The sequence below is a fragment of the Rosa chinensis genome, chromosome 1 (genome assembly GCF_002994745.2).
Source record: "Rosa chinensis cultivar Old Blush chromosome 1, RchiOBHm-V2, whole genome shotgun sequence".
Classification (NCBI taxonomy): Eukaryota; Viridiplantae; Streptophyta; class Magnoliopsida; order Rosales; family Rosaceae; genus Rosa; species Rosa chinensis.
The window spans coordinates 27,646,564-27,662,139 of NC_037088.1; the positions used below are offsets into that span (position 1 = coordinate 27,646,564).

Below are 15,576 nucleotides of genomic sequence, written 5' to 3' on the forward strand. Positions count from 1 at the left end.
CTCCTCAATAGAACTCAGGGAATTCAAGTTCTAACTATGATAAAATGTTTGAGGCATTGACTAGTTCTACACAGGCTTTGATTCAAGGACAACAGACCCATACTAAGGATATTGCAGACCTTAAGAAGCAAATGGGCCAAGTTGTGGACTTCATGAGCAAGATTCACGAGACTGGGAAGCTCCCTAGTAACACAATACCCAACCCAAAAGGTAATGTGGAGAATGCATCAGTTGTTACTACTAGGAGTGAAATAGTGTTTGTGGATCAACCCAAGAGATCCAAAGAAGCCCAAGTGAACATTGAAGCTGAGGACGAACAAGAGCCCACCAAGATGGGCGTTGAGAAAGACCCTGCAACGTCCAGGGTAGAGGCTAAGACGTCCCCACTTCCTAAGGCAATTCCGGAAAATAAAGGTAACAACTCTAACTCTTCAAATTCGGTTATTGCTAACACTCCTTCTTCTTGCATACCCTTCCCACCCAGATTTGCCAAATCTAAGAAGGATGAGAGTGACCAAGCTATCTTGGAAACTTTCAAAAAGGTGCAAGTAAACCTACCCCTCCTGGAGGCCATCAAGCAAGTGCCCAAATATGCCAAGTTCCTAAATGAGCTATGTACTACAAGGAGGATCGACCGTGAGAAGGAAGTGGTAAAGGTAAGTGAAAATGTCTCTGCCCTACCTCGGTTGGAGGGAGTGGGGTCCACCACTGAGTGAAGGGCTTGAGGCCTGTGGGGTTGGCGACATAGTCGGAGCCGTGAGTGACGGAGTGACGGAGTGACGGGAGTAGAACTCTTCGGCGGTTAACGCGCCGAAGGGGCTCTGCTCGTTGGCCTCCGAGATTGCGTGGATTCATGTCGAATAACCGAACCCTGCAACTTGTGATCCGGGTGGAATCTTCCCAATCATATGATTCATCATCCTCTGCCACTTCGTCGTTCTCTGTCATTGATTTGGGATTCATCCTAGTCACAATCCTAAATGTGTCCTCGGTGTATTTGCGTTCATTATGCCACTCTCCTAAACTTCGAAAATTTGTATATCCCAGCAACATATGATCCAACTCAAGGGGCACGTCAGGTCCACCTAGAAAAGGGGGGAGCAAAGGAAAATACAAATTTTCCTTGCCATCATTTGCTTTTAAGGTACAACAACAGGAAGCAGATTCAAGAGTTTTTCTATTTTCAGCACCCCGCAAGTTACCAATGGCGCATATAGCGAACCCCAGAAATTTGTTTGCGAGCCAATTGGGTGGTAACTGCACAGTTATGGAAGACCCTGTACTCTGATGGTTGAACCAATTTGGAATATAACTTCCAGGAAGAAACATACGGAAGTCATGATCCTATACATTAGAAATAGAGAGTTAAGCTATAATTTAGTGAACTGGGATGTTTGTATGTGTGTGTGCGCGCTACTGTTTCTGGGAGAGTGAATAAACCTGATTATGAGTAGCACTTTCCACAATATCTATAAATATATCGGTATTGTTCACCAACTTGAAGCAATTAAAAAATTGGAAGCAAATGTTCTCAGCGTCCGGAGGATATGGTGTTGAAACTGTCGGGGGTTGTGGTGTTGAAATTGTCTCCAAAGATGTGCAATCCCGGGCAATGATATCTCGTATACTCGATGAAAGCTCTGGTATTGATTTCAGACTCTCGCAACCTCTCAGATTGACCCATATTAAATTACACAGGTAATTCATTGCTGCAGGTAAACTTTCCAAATTGTTGTTTCCGGATAAGTCTAAATATTGCAATGTAGATAAATGAGCAATACCATCCGATAATTCCAAGAGATTGCAGTCACTTAAATAAAGATCGGTGAGAACAGAGTTACTCTGATTCTGGTGGTTCCATGTTGGCCAAGAGGAAAAGGGCGCCAAACGAGGATACATCCATCACATGAAAATGATTGCGGAGACAAGATAAAGAATGGAAGTTGTTTTATACCACTCCCTGCAGTTGAAGGCCGCTGTCCCGCCCCCCCCCCCCCCCCCCCCCCCCCCCCAAACGAGGATTTCAAATTCCCAAAGTTCTTAGGCAACTTTGAAAGGTTAGAGCACCCAGTCAGACAGAGTTCATGAAGGCATGCCAAATTGCAGATATTGTCCGGAAGACAGACAAGGCTTGTGCAGTCTGTCAAACTCAACTCCCGAAGACCCGTAAGATTACTAATAGATGAGGCTAGTTCTTTAATTGTTGTCCCGTCTAATTGAAGCACCCATAGCTCCTCTATTACTTCTGAAATCTCTGGAAACTTCGTAAGTTTCCAACAGCCAGATAGATCAAGAGATTCCAGAGATTTCATGTGAAATCTTTTCCGAAGGCTCCAGAGTTTTGTGCAGCCTCGTAGGTCCAACTCAACGAGGCTTTGAAGAGCTGAAATGGATGGGTGAACCTCCAGTAAACTTGTACATCCTTTAAGCTTCAGTTTCTCAAGACTTGTTGCCTCAGTGAAGTCGGGGGTTTTGATTAGATACTTTGAGCAACTTAAATCTATGTATACCAAGTTTTGTAAAGGCTGTAAAAACAACAAACGGAAAAGATACATTCAAGAAAATGGAGGCATGAGAATTAAATAATTAATAAAGATATGAAACATTCATGATGCATGGTTGTACATACCTTGGTTCCTTCCCAAAGTTGTTCAATATGACTATAGCACATGTCAACGTAAATAAGATTCTTCGGTAGAAAATTAATTGGCATAGACTTCAGTGGGCATCCATGCCACACAAGAATTCTCAACTCATTTGAAAGGAACTTTAAGTTCTCGCTCAAGTATTGTACACAAGGTTCAAAATCCGCCTTTTGCATCCTTTCATTTCCATAAACATATCCATCTTGATAATAATAATATTCAGAAAGCTGGAGTAGCCGTAGTCTCCTCATGCTAACAAAAACTTCATCATTTATGTATACCTCTTTTAACTTTGACAAATCTAAAATTATGCCTTCAACTTTCATAGCCTGCACAACCAATCGTGGAAATTTAATGATTGTCCAGAAGCTAGCTTATTTAAAAAATATGATGGATTATACACACACACACAAAATCGTTCAAGAGCGGATGTCCGCAACCTAGAAAAAGTGCGGACGTCGCTCCTCCGGCCTCGATTGAGCAGCGACGGCGGCGTTTCTATTGCCGGACGGAACCAGGCCACGACATGGAGCAGTTCAGAAGCAGCTGGGGTCGTCGACAAAGGGTTCGACGTTGAGCTGATGGGCTTCCATGGTTTCCGGCGAGCTCGCCGCACACCGCTAAGTGTCCGATCAAATTTGCCTTCGCCGCTTGCTCGAGGCCGTCCGAGATGTCCAGAGGGTGCGTCTGGCACCTATAGCGCATTGATCGCCGCCTTCCCAACGCTGGAGGAGCGATGTCTGCACTTTTTCTGGGTTGCGGACGTCCGCTCTCCTAGATCCGACCTATATATATATATATATATATATATATATATCAATGTTTTAAAAAGTTGAGGAGTAGCCGAGGCGTTTTCGGGAGAGCCTCAGTAAGGCGTTTGCCTTGAGGCGTAAGGCGTAAGCCTTACGTATAAACGAGCTATATTTATATAATTATTAGTCTTATATAGAGAATATGTATTGGAACAAAAGAAACCTCATTAATTGAATTATTAGTCATTCACCAAAGCAGATATTCAAAATTGGAGCAGGATAACACAATGCATATTATAAACAGAACAACATCAGATTGAAATGTAAGCTTGAAAGATACCTTCATTAGACAGCCAAGCAGACTTGCACAGAAAAATATTATGGAGCAAATATAATACACACAAAAGGTATTAACATAGTAATCAGTACCTAGTGATTTAGGTTGGCAGAAAATCAAATGTAGTGATTATTCAATATGGAATATGCTGCTCATATCTACTCAATCTGATCAAAAAAGATGTCGCAAACTCTCCTACCATGATTAGATAACCTGCAGGGCTCTAAGGTCGGAAACTATGAACTGCAATTCTCTGATATACCCATATTGCCAAAAAGAAATGTCATGAAATCCTTGCTCAAATCCAAACCCCATCGCGTCGCTCAAAGTCAAAACTAATTCCATCAAGTAAACCAAACCCCAGCGCATCAATATCTTCTATATCCTCAATCCTCATACATTAAAAAAAAAAAAAAAAAATTCTGGGCGTTCGCTTTGTACGCCTTCGTCCGCGCCTTTTGCGCCTTTGGCGCCTTGATCAACGCCTTTGGTGCCTCGTCGCCTCAGCAACAAAACACACTCACTTTGATGAACGCCTCACGCCTTTTACGCCTCAATGCTCACCTCAGGCGCGCCTTTTAAAACATTGATATATATAGGGCCCTTCCAATAAGGGATCCCTTTTTTTGGTCTTTTATAGGGATAGGTATTAGACAAACTTTTTGATTATATTTTGGCATCTCAACCGTTCATTTTTTAGGTCCTAATGTGTAGATCACTTCTGCAAATTTTCAGTGAAATCGGTGATTGTTAAGGCATCCAAACTGCAATTTACACGAACGGACCGAATCTGTCAAACCGGAACCGTTCATGTTTATAATGGTAACTTGCAGTTTTGGATGCCTTAATGATCATCAAATTGGCTGAAAATTTACAGAAGTGATCTATACATTAGGACCTAAAAACTGAATGGTTAAGATGTGAAAATATGATCGAAAAGTTGGTCTAAAGCCTTATCCCTAGAAAGACCAAAAAAATAGATCCCTCACTAGAAGGGCCCTATATATATATATATAAACTCATTGCAAAAATATGATTTTGGTTGAAAAGTTGAAGCTTTTCTACTAAATAAGTAAATATTATGTATAGATCTAAGATATGAAAGGGGAATCTCATTGTCATCAAGTCTTTTTCTACCATCTCTTCGAGCCGACCTAGGGTTAGGGTGTGAACCCGACCTCTCTTCCGGCGACGCTCGTCGCTCATGAAACTGACCTCTCTTCGTGGGAGGCTCTATCTGGGCAGCTGCTGTAGCGGTGTGTCTGCACAGAAAAATAGACGTTCTCTCTCAGACGAACGTAGCATCCAAAACCCTAACCATGGAAGTTTTGGCTTGGAATTGCCGGTGATTAAACAATCCGGCGGTGGTAGAGGCGTTGAAGGTCCTTATTCAACAGCAGCGCCCCTCTATTATTTTTCTCTCTGAGACAAAATTTAACGATTGGGAGTATATGAATAGTCTACGTCTGCAGCTAGGGTTCTTGAATTGTGAGGCGATTTGGAGCACGGGTCAATCAGGAGGTATTGCCCTGCTCTGGAAGGATGAGGTTGATGTTCACTTCCGCTCTAAGTCTGTGCATCATATTGATGTGGAGATTAGGGCAACTGATGGTTCGGGTTTGGCTTAGAGGCTGACTGGTTTGTATGGACATCCAGTGACGGCTTCTCGTCATCTTACGTGGGATCTGCTGCGATCCCTGGTTGCTGAGTCTTCTTTGGCGTGGGTTGTGATCGGCGATATGAATGAGCTCCTCCATGCAGCAGAGAAGGAAGGAGGTGTGGTCCGGCGTGAAAGTCAGATGCAACCATTTCGAGATGTTTTGGCAGAGTGTGATCTCATTGACTTAGGGTTTACTGGTTCTCCTTTCACTTGGAAGGGCCCGGGAATGAGGAGTAGGCTGGACCGCGCTGTGGCTACGGCTACGTGGTCCGACATCTTTATGGCGGCGCGAGTTCTTCATCTGGCACCAATCTATGGCGATCATATTCCAATAGTCTTAGGTGTTTTCCAGGTACCTTTGCGTCGAGTTGCAAGGCAGAGCTATCGCTTTCGCTTTGAGAGCTGCTGGATGACCCAGCCAGAGTGTTTGGAGATGGTGCAGGAGGGTTGGGAAGGACCAATCCCTGGAGGTTTTCCCATGTTTTAGGTGTGCAAGAGAATTACACATACCCGGTTCACTTTGAATGATTGGCAGAGAAGAGTTTTTGGAGCTCGTAGGCGTGAGATTGGGATGCTGAGGGAACGACTACAGATTTTGCTTGATCAACCATTGACTGAGTCAAACCAACCTGAGAACGTTCTGCTGAATTCCAAGCTGGATGCGTTGCTAGAAGAAGAAAATTCTTATTGGCGTCAATGTTCTAAAGTGACTTGGCTCGCGGAGGGAGATAGAAATACGAAGTACTTCCATAGGAAAGCTTCAAATAGAAGAGCTAAGAATCGTTTGCAGGGCTTGTTTGATCATCATGGTAGTTGGCAAGAATCGACAGAAGGGATGGAGTCGGTGGTGCTCCATTGTTTTTCCAAGATGTTCACTGCAGGTGCTGTGGATTATGGCCATATGCAATCTGTCATTGAGCTCTTGCAGCCTAGGGTCACGGCCAGCATGAATGCTGAACTTTGTGCACCATACACAGCAGTGGAGATAAAGGATGCCTTGTTCCAGATGTACCCAACTAAAGCCCCCGATCCTGATGGAATGCCACCCCTATTTTTTCAAAAGTATTGGGATGTAGTTGGAAATGATGTAGTGGATGCGGTGCAGAACTTTCTTCATTCTGGTCAAATTCTCGGTGAGGTTAATTTTACTCACATCTGTTTGATTCCCAAGGTTAAAGATCCTCAGTCTGTTCCTGATCTTCGACCTATTGCCTTGTGCAATGTTGTGTATAAAATCTATTCTAAAGCTATTGCTAATAGGTTGAAAAAGTTTTTATCCCAGATTATTAGCCCTTTTCAGAGTGCTTTTATTCCGGGACGATTGATCACTGATAATACCTTGGTCGCCAATGAGGTGTCACATTTTATTCACAACTGTTACTCTTGCTCAGATGGTGTTTTTTCTCTGAAATTAGATATGAGTAAGGCCTATGACCGTATGGAATGGTGCTTTCTGGAGTCTGTTTTGCTTCGGTTGGGTTTTGATGATTCTTGGGTTACATTGATCATGCAATGTGTCACTACCGTCAGATACACTTTCCTGTTGAACGGGCAACCTAGAGGATATCTCACTCCTACCAGGAGCCTTCGTCAAGGGGACCCTCTATCTCCATATCTCTTTTTATTGTGTACTGAAGTGTTCTCTGCTTTACTGGAGCGGAAAGTTTTGAATGGGGAGTTGCAAGGGTTTAGTGTTTGTGAGGCTGCACCTGTCTACCATCTTAGCTCAGGCTCTCCCATTTTAATAATTTTAATTTCGAGAGTGTATAGGGTAGGTTTTGTATTTTATTAGAGAAAAAGATATTATATAGTATAAAGTATAATTAAAAAGAATGAGAGAACAAAAAAAGAGAAAAAGATGGGTTGGTGCGGTGGTGGCAGAGAGACATAGAGAAATGGGACTGAGGGGGCCATAGGGAGTAGGTTTTTGACCGTTTTGTATTTATAATAAAAATTTTATAATATAAAACTATAGTATAGAGAAATGAGGGAGGAATTGGTGCCCCCCCCTCAATCTTGGGCCCTGGGCTGTCGCCAACGTCATCCATGGCAAGGCCGGCCCTGTTCCCGGTTCATAGTCTATTACAGAATTTATTAATTCCCTTCTAATAAGGCCACCTGGACATTACCTGAAATGAACAAACCACAAAACATGTTATGGCCTTCCCCCAACATTTTCTTCAAGCAAAATATTCTGTACTCATTTCAATTGTCATAGAAACCACAAATTTGGGGCAAGGAGGGCAGTAACACGTAAAAAATTACCATATGTGTGTAGATAGTATGTATGGATAGACCTTGTTATGAGCCAATGAATCAAACTCATTGTGAGCAGGGGTAACCCAACACTGTGAGCATGACTGCATGACCTAGACTCAACCCTCCTAGCAATGACTCTGAACACAATAACACTTGAAATCATTCAAATTTAAAAACAATTCATAAATGTATATTAATCAATATGGTTAAAGATAGAGATTAAATTCAAAGCTTTAGCATGAGAAAAATCAATTTGAATAATGAGAATGAACAATAAACCCTTCTGATAAAAAAAATAAAAAAATAAAGTATCATCAGTTTCACCATTGAAAGTAACATAAACCAAATGTTTGCACTTGAATATCTATGGTGCACATACATTCAGTGACTTGTCATGACACTACAACTACACTACAACACTTTCAATTACAAGTATCAACTTGCTATTCTGATTCCCTTACAAATAGGGTAGGATAGTGACGAATCTCATAACTAGTATAACAAGCAATGGAAAAACCAATAAACAATAAAATGACAGATATTAACTCATGCGTACTCCGGAACTAAAAAAGCCTTTAGACTCTATAAAAGAACAAAATACTGCAAGATTTAGCCAACACGGTTTGGCCGAAACTTTAAAACCCTTCAAATCCTCTACTAAAGGATTAAATGGGAGGAATAATACCTTCAACATAAAGCAACGACAGATCTCCTCCTCCATTGGTTTCCTACCCCGTAAGAAGTACAATGAACCAATAAATTCATACCCCATCTGTTTTGTACTTTATAACACAAAAACGGAGAAGATAATGCAGAGACTTATTTAAATGAAATATTTATTGCCTTCGTAATCACCATAATTTGCAGTTGTTCACAAGTCAAGACTTCAAATGAGGAGAGAGTAGAAACTTTATGCTCAGTGCCGGTCCTGAGGGCTGCTGCTTGAGGCAGCCGCCTCAGGCCACCACTCTCCGACGGGCCTCCGCCAAGTTTTTTTTTTTCTTTTTAATTTTACATATATTCGTTGTATAATTATATAATTTTCTTTCGCGTATCTACTACAAGTCGGTCATGCTAGCGTAGTGGTAACATTGATTTGCTGTTGTTTGCAGCATCAAGGTTCGAAACACAGTGGCCTTATTTTTTCCTTAATTAGTTTAATTGCACTTTTTTGTCTTTTTTTTTTCTTAATTAGTTTCTTTGCAATTAAACTTTTTTTGTTCCTTCTTTTTCCAGCTTCTATGGAAAGAATATTTTGAAATTAAATACTAATGTACTTGGCCTTTGTTTTTCATTGGTTTCTTTTGTAGTTAAATATATTTTATTCTTTTTTTATTTTTTCAACTTCTAAGAGAAAAATTATTTTAGAATTGAACACCTTTTTTTTTTTTAATGGTAACCATTAATGTAGGGGTTTAATTTATATATATATATAAAAATTTGTTCGATTGTATGATTTTTTTTATCTGAGGCCACATTTAAATTATTTACCTCAGGCCTTCAAAATGTCAGGACCGGCCCTGTTTATGCTACTCAGAACATACCTGCACATGCCAATAAATTATGGACGAAAACATACATTTGGAAGCACATAAACTAGACAGTATTAACCAGCATGCTAGCTACAAATGAGAGGAGAACAGAAAACCAAGCAAACAAAAAGAAAAACCAAGCTAGGAATTACTGAAACACCAAATCAGACAGCCATTGTTGCAGCACTACCAATGAGCAAAAACCTATGTGCTATAAGCATTAAATTTATTTCCAAAAATAAAGGATAAAACACTAAATTTAGGCGACCTCAATTTGTATTTCTTAAAAACTGGTAAAGAGCGAACATGCTTCACATATAACCAAGACTTTTGATTAGCAGAATCAAATAGGATATGTATATAACAATAACCAGAAGAGCCATTTGTATAGAGTGCTCAACAGAATATGAATCGACCAATATACTCCAATAGCATCAACATATCTAAAATAGTTGAACAAAATTAGTATATTCACTAAATGCACATCCATAATCGATGTAATCATATTTCTTGACCTCAATCCTCATAAATTACCCGCTATGAATCTTCAGAAAAAGAAGAAAATTGCAATCCAAATTTCAAATACATACCCATACTGCCAGAAATCAAGGGTTATTGCTCTATGAATTAAATTCAATTTCTTGAAAATTTGAAGTAGAAGTTATTAGGTTCAATAAATTGAAATTGAACAAAGGAACTTACAGTACTATAGTAGCATTAGATGGGAAGGACGCTGTTGAGAGTAAGATAGATCTTTCATGCAAGCTTGCATGATTATGAAGGAGATTGACAGACGCCAAACATAGGTTCTTCTCCAAGCTGGTGCTTTGCAAGATTCATATTTTGGTGAAGTGAGGTCGATCTGGGTTTGAACTTTGAACAAGACTGGGATTATGAATATTGGAAAATAAACAATACCATGCTTACAACTTCAACATTAGGCCACCCACATTCGGTGCCACCGATCTGATTAATGGTGACAAACTATTCTAAAAACCCACTCTTTCCAATCCCTATAGTGACCCAAATCGCTGTTCTAATGGGCCATACTCTGTGTTTCTCTCCTTCTCTTCCTCCTCTATTTTCCAAATTGCAAATAAGGTCCCCAGAGAATGGTGGATTCATGTCGAAGAATAACCGAACCCCGCAACTTGTGACCCAAGTGCAATCTTCCCAATCATCTCGGATGACTTTACAGTCTGCTATCACTATTCTAAATCTGGCCTCGGTGTACTTGCGTTCACTATGCCGCTCTCCAAAGCTTCGGAAATTTGTATATCCCAGCAACATATGATCCAACTCAAGGGGCTTGTCAGTTCCAACTAGAAAATCGAAAATCGAAAACAGAAAAATAGAAATTGTCCTGCCCATCATTTGCTTTTAAGGTACAACAACATAAAGCAGATTCAAGAGTTGTTATATTATCATCAACCCGCAAGTTACTGATGGCGCATATAGCGAACCCCAGAAACTTGTTTGCTAGCCAATTGGGTGGTAACTGCACAGTTACGGAAGACCCTCTACTATGATGGTTGAACCAATCTGGAATCTCACTTCCAGCAAGAGACATATGGCATTCATAATCCTATACATTGAAAACAGACAGTTAAACTAAATTAGAAAATTTGGATGTTTAGTAAGTGTATGTGCTAATGCTTGTGAGAGAGGGCATGAACCTGATTACGAGTAGCACGTTCCACAATATCTATAAATATATTGGTATTGTTCACCAACTTGAAGCAATTAAAAAATTGGAAGGAAATGTACGTTCTCAGCGTACAGAGGCTGTGGTGTTGAAACTGTCTCCAAAGATGTGCAATCTCGGGCATCGATTTGTCGTATACTTGATGAAAGCTCTTCTATTGATTTCAGACTCTTGCAACCACTCAGATCGAGCCATTCTAAATTACGCAGGTAATTCTTCTAGCGTCTCTGGCGTAGTACCAAAGGAAGATTCTGCTATGTCTACGTATTTGATTGTACAATGAGTAGGTCTATTTCCTATGTACCGCTGTAGATACTACCACTATCTTCTTGTTTGTCTATAGATAGCAGCGGAAGGATATGTAACGGTTTATTCTGGCTTGTGATGAATATATTTTTTGCCCTCGGGCTCGATTCAAAAAAACATACGTACAAAAACCGACCAAAACTTGAATAAAATTCCAGTGTTTATTGCCACTCAAAATTTTCACCGGTACAAAACCTATGGCTCAATTTGTAATGATTCTACAGCTGGCGGTTTTATCATTCGTGACTCTTCTGGTAAACCTCTTGCTGTAGCTACTCGATACACAGGAACTGCAACAGCCCCACTTGCTGAAACTATAGCCTTAAGGGATAGCTTAGCTTGTGCAAAGGAGAAAGGCTTTAATAGACTCAAAGTGGAAGGGGATTCGAAGTTAGTGATCAATGCTATAAAAGGAGTAATAACTCCCCCCTTGGAGATTGATAAAAATTGTTGAAGATATTAGAAAGCGTGCCTCTCACTTTTCTTCAACTTCATTCAAGCATGTATTAAGAAAGGCAAACTTTGTTGCCGATGCTATTGCAGATTTAGCCCACAAGTGTAATGAGTAACCTCGTGGAACAATAGTGTTCCATTTCAGGCCTCTGGAGCCTTGTTATTTGATACTGTAAACTCTGGTTGCTCTCAAGATTTTTCTGTTTAATGGTATTTAATTTCCTTTTAAAAAATAAAATAAAATAAAGTACAAGACTAGGGCTGTCAATTCTGACACGACCCGATAACACGACTCGAAACCCACACGAAATAAAGCGGGTTGAACCCGCACGATTAAAAAGAGGGTCGGCCGCGGGTCAACCCGCCATGACCCATTTAATAAATGGGTTGGCCACGGGTCAACCCGCCAACACGAAGTGAACCCGTATAACCCGATTATGCTATACTTCTTCTTGAAATTTTAGACGTTGAGAGTATTTGATCATAGGATTAGACAATTTGAAATATTTTGCTTTATAATTATTGGATTTAATTATCTATGAATTATATATAATTATTTATATTCTTCGTATTGTGGAGTTTTTAGTGAATTTAATCAATTTATGCAGTTTTTTAGTTAAATGAGTCGCATTGTTAACCCTTAAATGGGTCATTTTGTTAAACACAACACAACCTATTTATTAAATGGGTTAAGCGGGTTGGAAATGGGTAACCCGTTTAATAAATAGGTTGGGTTTGGGTTTAAATTTTTGACACGATTATTAAATGAGTTGGGTTTGGGTTTGTATCTTGCTACACGACAAATACATTGACCTGACACGAACCCAATCCGACACGACCCATTGACAGCCCTATACAAGACCTATAATAATTAGCATGACACATTCAAAGCCGATGAGTCAATATTTTGGACCACTACGTATGTTAGAAATCATACAATAATTTTTTAAGTTCGGATAAAGCATGATTTCGTGTATTACAATCAATTGAAGTGGATCAGTTTTTTTTTTTTTTTTTTTTTTTTTTTTTTTTTTTTTTGGGATGAAGAAAGCAAAACCTTAATTACAACAAAAAACCACAACTACAATCCTCGCAAAGCTGATCCAAATGGAACAATGGAACACTGGGAACACGGACTGGGGAAAGCAATTAAACCAAACTGAAACATGTTAGAAAACCTGATGAACAAGACATTACATAGAAACCTTATATGTACAGCTTATACACTTAAGTGAACGTGTTTGTTAGAGTTTGTATTTAAAATAAGTTTAAATACTTATCCTAATCTGTTTGGATTGATTTGAAATCAAATTAGGACATTTGCAAGAAGTTATATATTTGAAATGGCAGTTAAAGGGTGATGGCAGTTTCTTGATGGAAGAAACTATTATTACATTGCTATATATATAATGTTTTGGTCCCTTCTGATACACTATTTGTTCTCATAAATTAGTCCCATCATACTAAGAGAATACTGGAGGTGGAATCAGGAGAAGACTAAGATGAATGATTCAAGTGCATCGTGTAAGACTCCTTTACATATTTTACAGTTTATATACATTGCAGATATTAGGATAGATATGTTGTTTCAGTCCTATATTAGGATACGACTAGTATATCACTCATAAATAGTTCATCCATATATTAGGATAGATATGTTTCTGCAATCCTAATTTACTATGCGTTTACTATTGCAATCCTAAATAAAGTTCACGTATATAACATTGTTTACATGTGCTCTTACTGAGATAGATTTACAGCATTAGATTAGTGTAGTTCTTACAATTGGTACCAGAGCAATCTACGCTTAGATGAGTTACATGTTATTGCTACTTCAACAAATTTATTTTGAAACGATTTCTGGGAATTTTGTTGTAATCCGCATACAGTTAGCTACATATATAATTCATGTCTGATAAATAGTCATTGATGTATATGCTTGTTTCAAGTTATGATATTTGATTCATTGAGAAATTCATCATGTTGTGTGCTGCCAAAGTGGTCCCATGAATGAACATTCCAAAGGATCTAATATGCTGATGAAATATTTAGTATGAATTCAGTTATATGTTGCATAATAAAGTGCTGTCAAAATGGCCAATATATAGCAATTACATTGTATTCAGTTTCATCAGAATGAGATTATGAGACTTAAAATTAAATTTGAGTATAATTTCCAAAGAGATTTACATCAAACATTTGGTTTCATAGTCTTGTATATTTTAGATAGATGAACATTCAGAAACTATTAGAGATGAGTACTCCACAAAGGATGTCAGGTCTTGAAAATAGAAAAGTTTCATTTGTCTGCATATACATAGAGTTTCAATTAAATGACATTCATATATGAATTTCATTTGTTTTGGGACATTCAGATTATTCTAGTATCATGATACACTAGAAATTTTTTGACTGATCAGTTTCATATACAGCAATGCACTTTCCAATGAGCATAAGTCAGATTGAGTTGCTGAATGGCTCAAATTTCAAGAAATGGAAGAGTGACATTGAATTGAATCTGGGAGTTCTGGACTATGATCATGTTTTGAAAGAAGATCCACCAGAAGCATTGCCCGCAACTGCAAGCAAGGAAAGCAAAGAAAAATATGAGAAGTGGTACAAGGACAATAAGATGGCACTGATCATGATCAATGATCAAGAAGAGCATAACTGAGAATGTGATAGGAGGTATTCCAGACTCAGAGTTTGCAAAAGTGTTCTTCAATTCCATTGCAGAAAAATACAAGGTTTCCAACAAAGCAGAAACTGGAAAGCTGATGAAATCTCTCATGAGGTTGCAGTTCAATGGAAAAGGGAGTGTTAGAGAATATATATTGAAGGGTTATGACATTGCTGGGAAACTCAAATGACTAAACATGGCTGTTGAAGATCCATTCCTTGTTTATTTGTTGCTGGAATCACTACCAGATGAGTATGATCAACTGAAAACACTTTACAAAACTCGAAAGGAAATGTGGAGTGTGAATGAACTGATTTCCCTTTGTGTGGAAGTTGAGGATGAAATTAAGAAGAAGGGAAAAGAAGTGTCAATGAATCTCATGTCCTACTCAAAGCTCAAGAAGAAGAGGTTTGACAATAATAACTACAAAGGAAGCACTTCAACTGGTACTTCAACATCTGCTGTGAGGTCTGACAACATTAAGTTTAAAAATAAACCTGCAGGTGGCCTAAAGTGTTTCTTCTGCAAGAAACCTAGCCACTTTAAGAAAGATTGTGAGGGTTTCAAAGCTTGGCTAACTAAAAGAGGTACTTTCCTTTCAAAACCTGTTTTTAGTATTGAGTCAAATGATTTTGTTCATGATAACTCTTGGTGGTTTGACACTGGCTCACCCATTCATGTTGTGAATTCTTTACAGGGATTATCAAGGATAACAATCCCAAATAAGAATGAAACAAGGGTGTGTTCTGCAAATGGTCAAAGAGTAGCTGTGAAGGCTATAGGAGTTGTCAAGTTGTTGTTTAGGAATAATTATGTATTAGAACTAAATAATGTGTATTGTTTTCCTAGTATAAAGAGAAACCTCATATCAGGTTCTCAATTTGTTGCTAACAATGGTTATAGTTTCTCTAGTGATAATAAATTGATGTTGCTTTATTATGACTCTGTGTGTTTTGGTGAAGCAAATATTTTAAATGGGTATTGGCTTGTCAATTGTGAAACTGTGTTTTCTAGTAAAAATGATAGCAAGAATATTTTCTTCTTAGATAAAACATCTGGTTCCAAAAGAAAATTCAGTGATTCTTCATCCTTTTTGTGGCATAAAAGACTTGGCCACATTTCTAAAGAAAGGTTAAGAGAACTTGTTAAACAAGGGATCTTACCAGCCTTGAGTTTTGAAGATTTTAGAACCTGTGTAGATTGTCTAAAGGGTAAATTGACTAACTCTAGGAGTTTTGGTTCAAAAA

At 38.9% G+C, this 15,576-nt stretch overlaps 1 protein-coding gene across 1 annotated transcript; it reads right to left on the reverse strand.

Moving 5' to 3' along the window:
- Positions 1-618: 618 nt before the first annotated feature.
- On the reverse strand, positions 619-3,350 carry LOC112164176 (disease resistance-like protein CSA1). The gene is made up of 5 exons (XM_024300408.1): positions 3,156-3,350; positions 2,630-2,974; positions 2,017-2,525; positions 1,441-1,669; positions 619-1,344 (listed from the first exon to the last, which is right to left on the reverse strand). Exons 1-5 carry the CDS (start codon positions 3,348-3,350, stop codon positions 619-621), a joined length of 2,004 nt encoding a protein of 667 aa, XP_024156176.1.
- Positions 3,351-15,576: the final 12,226 nt, after the last annotated feature.

What these genes read in the sequence shown, in the direction of transcription:
- LOC112164176 (XM_024300408.1), bottom strand. Translation starts at nt 3,350, where the DNA reads ATGCGCTATAGGTGCCAGACGCACCCTCTGGACATCTCGGACGGCCTC. An exon ending in CCATGTCGTGGCCTGGTTCC is followed by an intron (nt 2,975 to 3,155) that starts GTCCGGCAATAG and finishes TTGGTTGTGCAG; the next exon opens with GCTATGAAAGTTGAAGGCAT. An exon ending in AAAGTGCTACTCATAATCAG is followed by an intron (nt 1,345 to 1,440) that starts GTTTATTCACTC and finishes TCTAATGTATAG; the next exon opens with GATCATGACTTCCGTATGTT.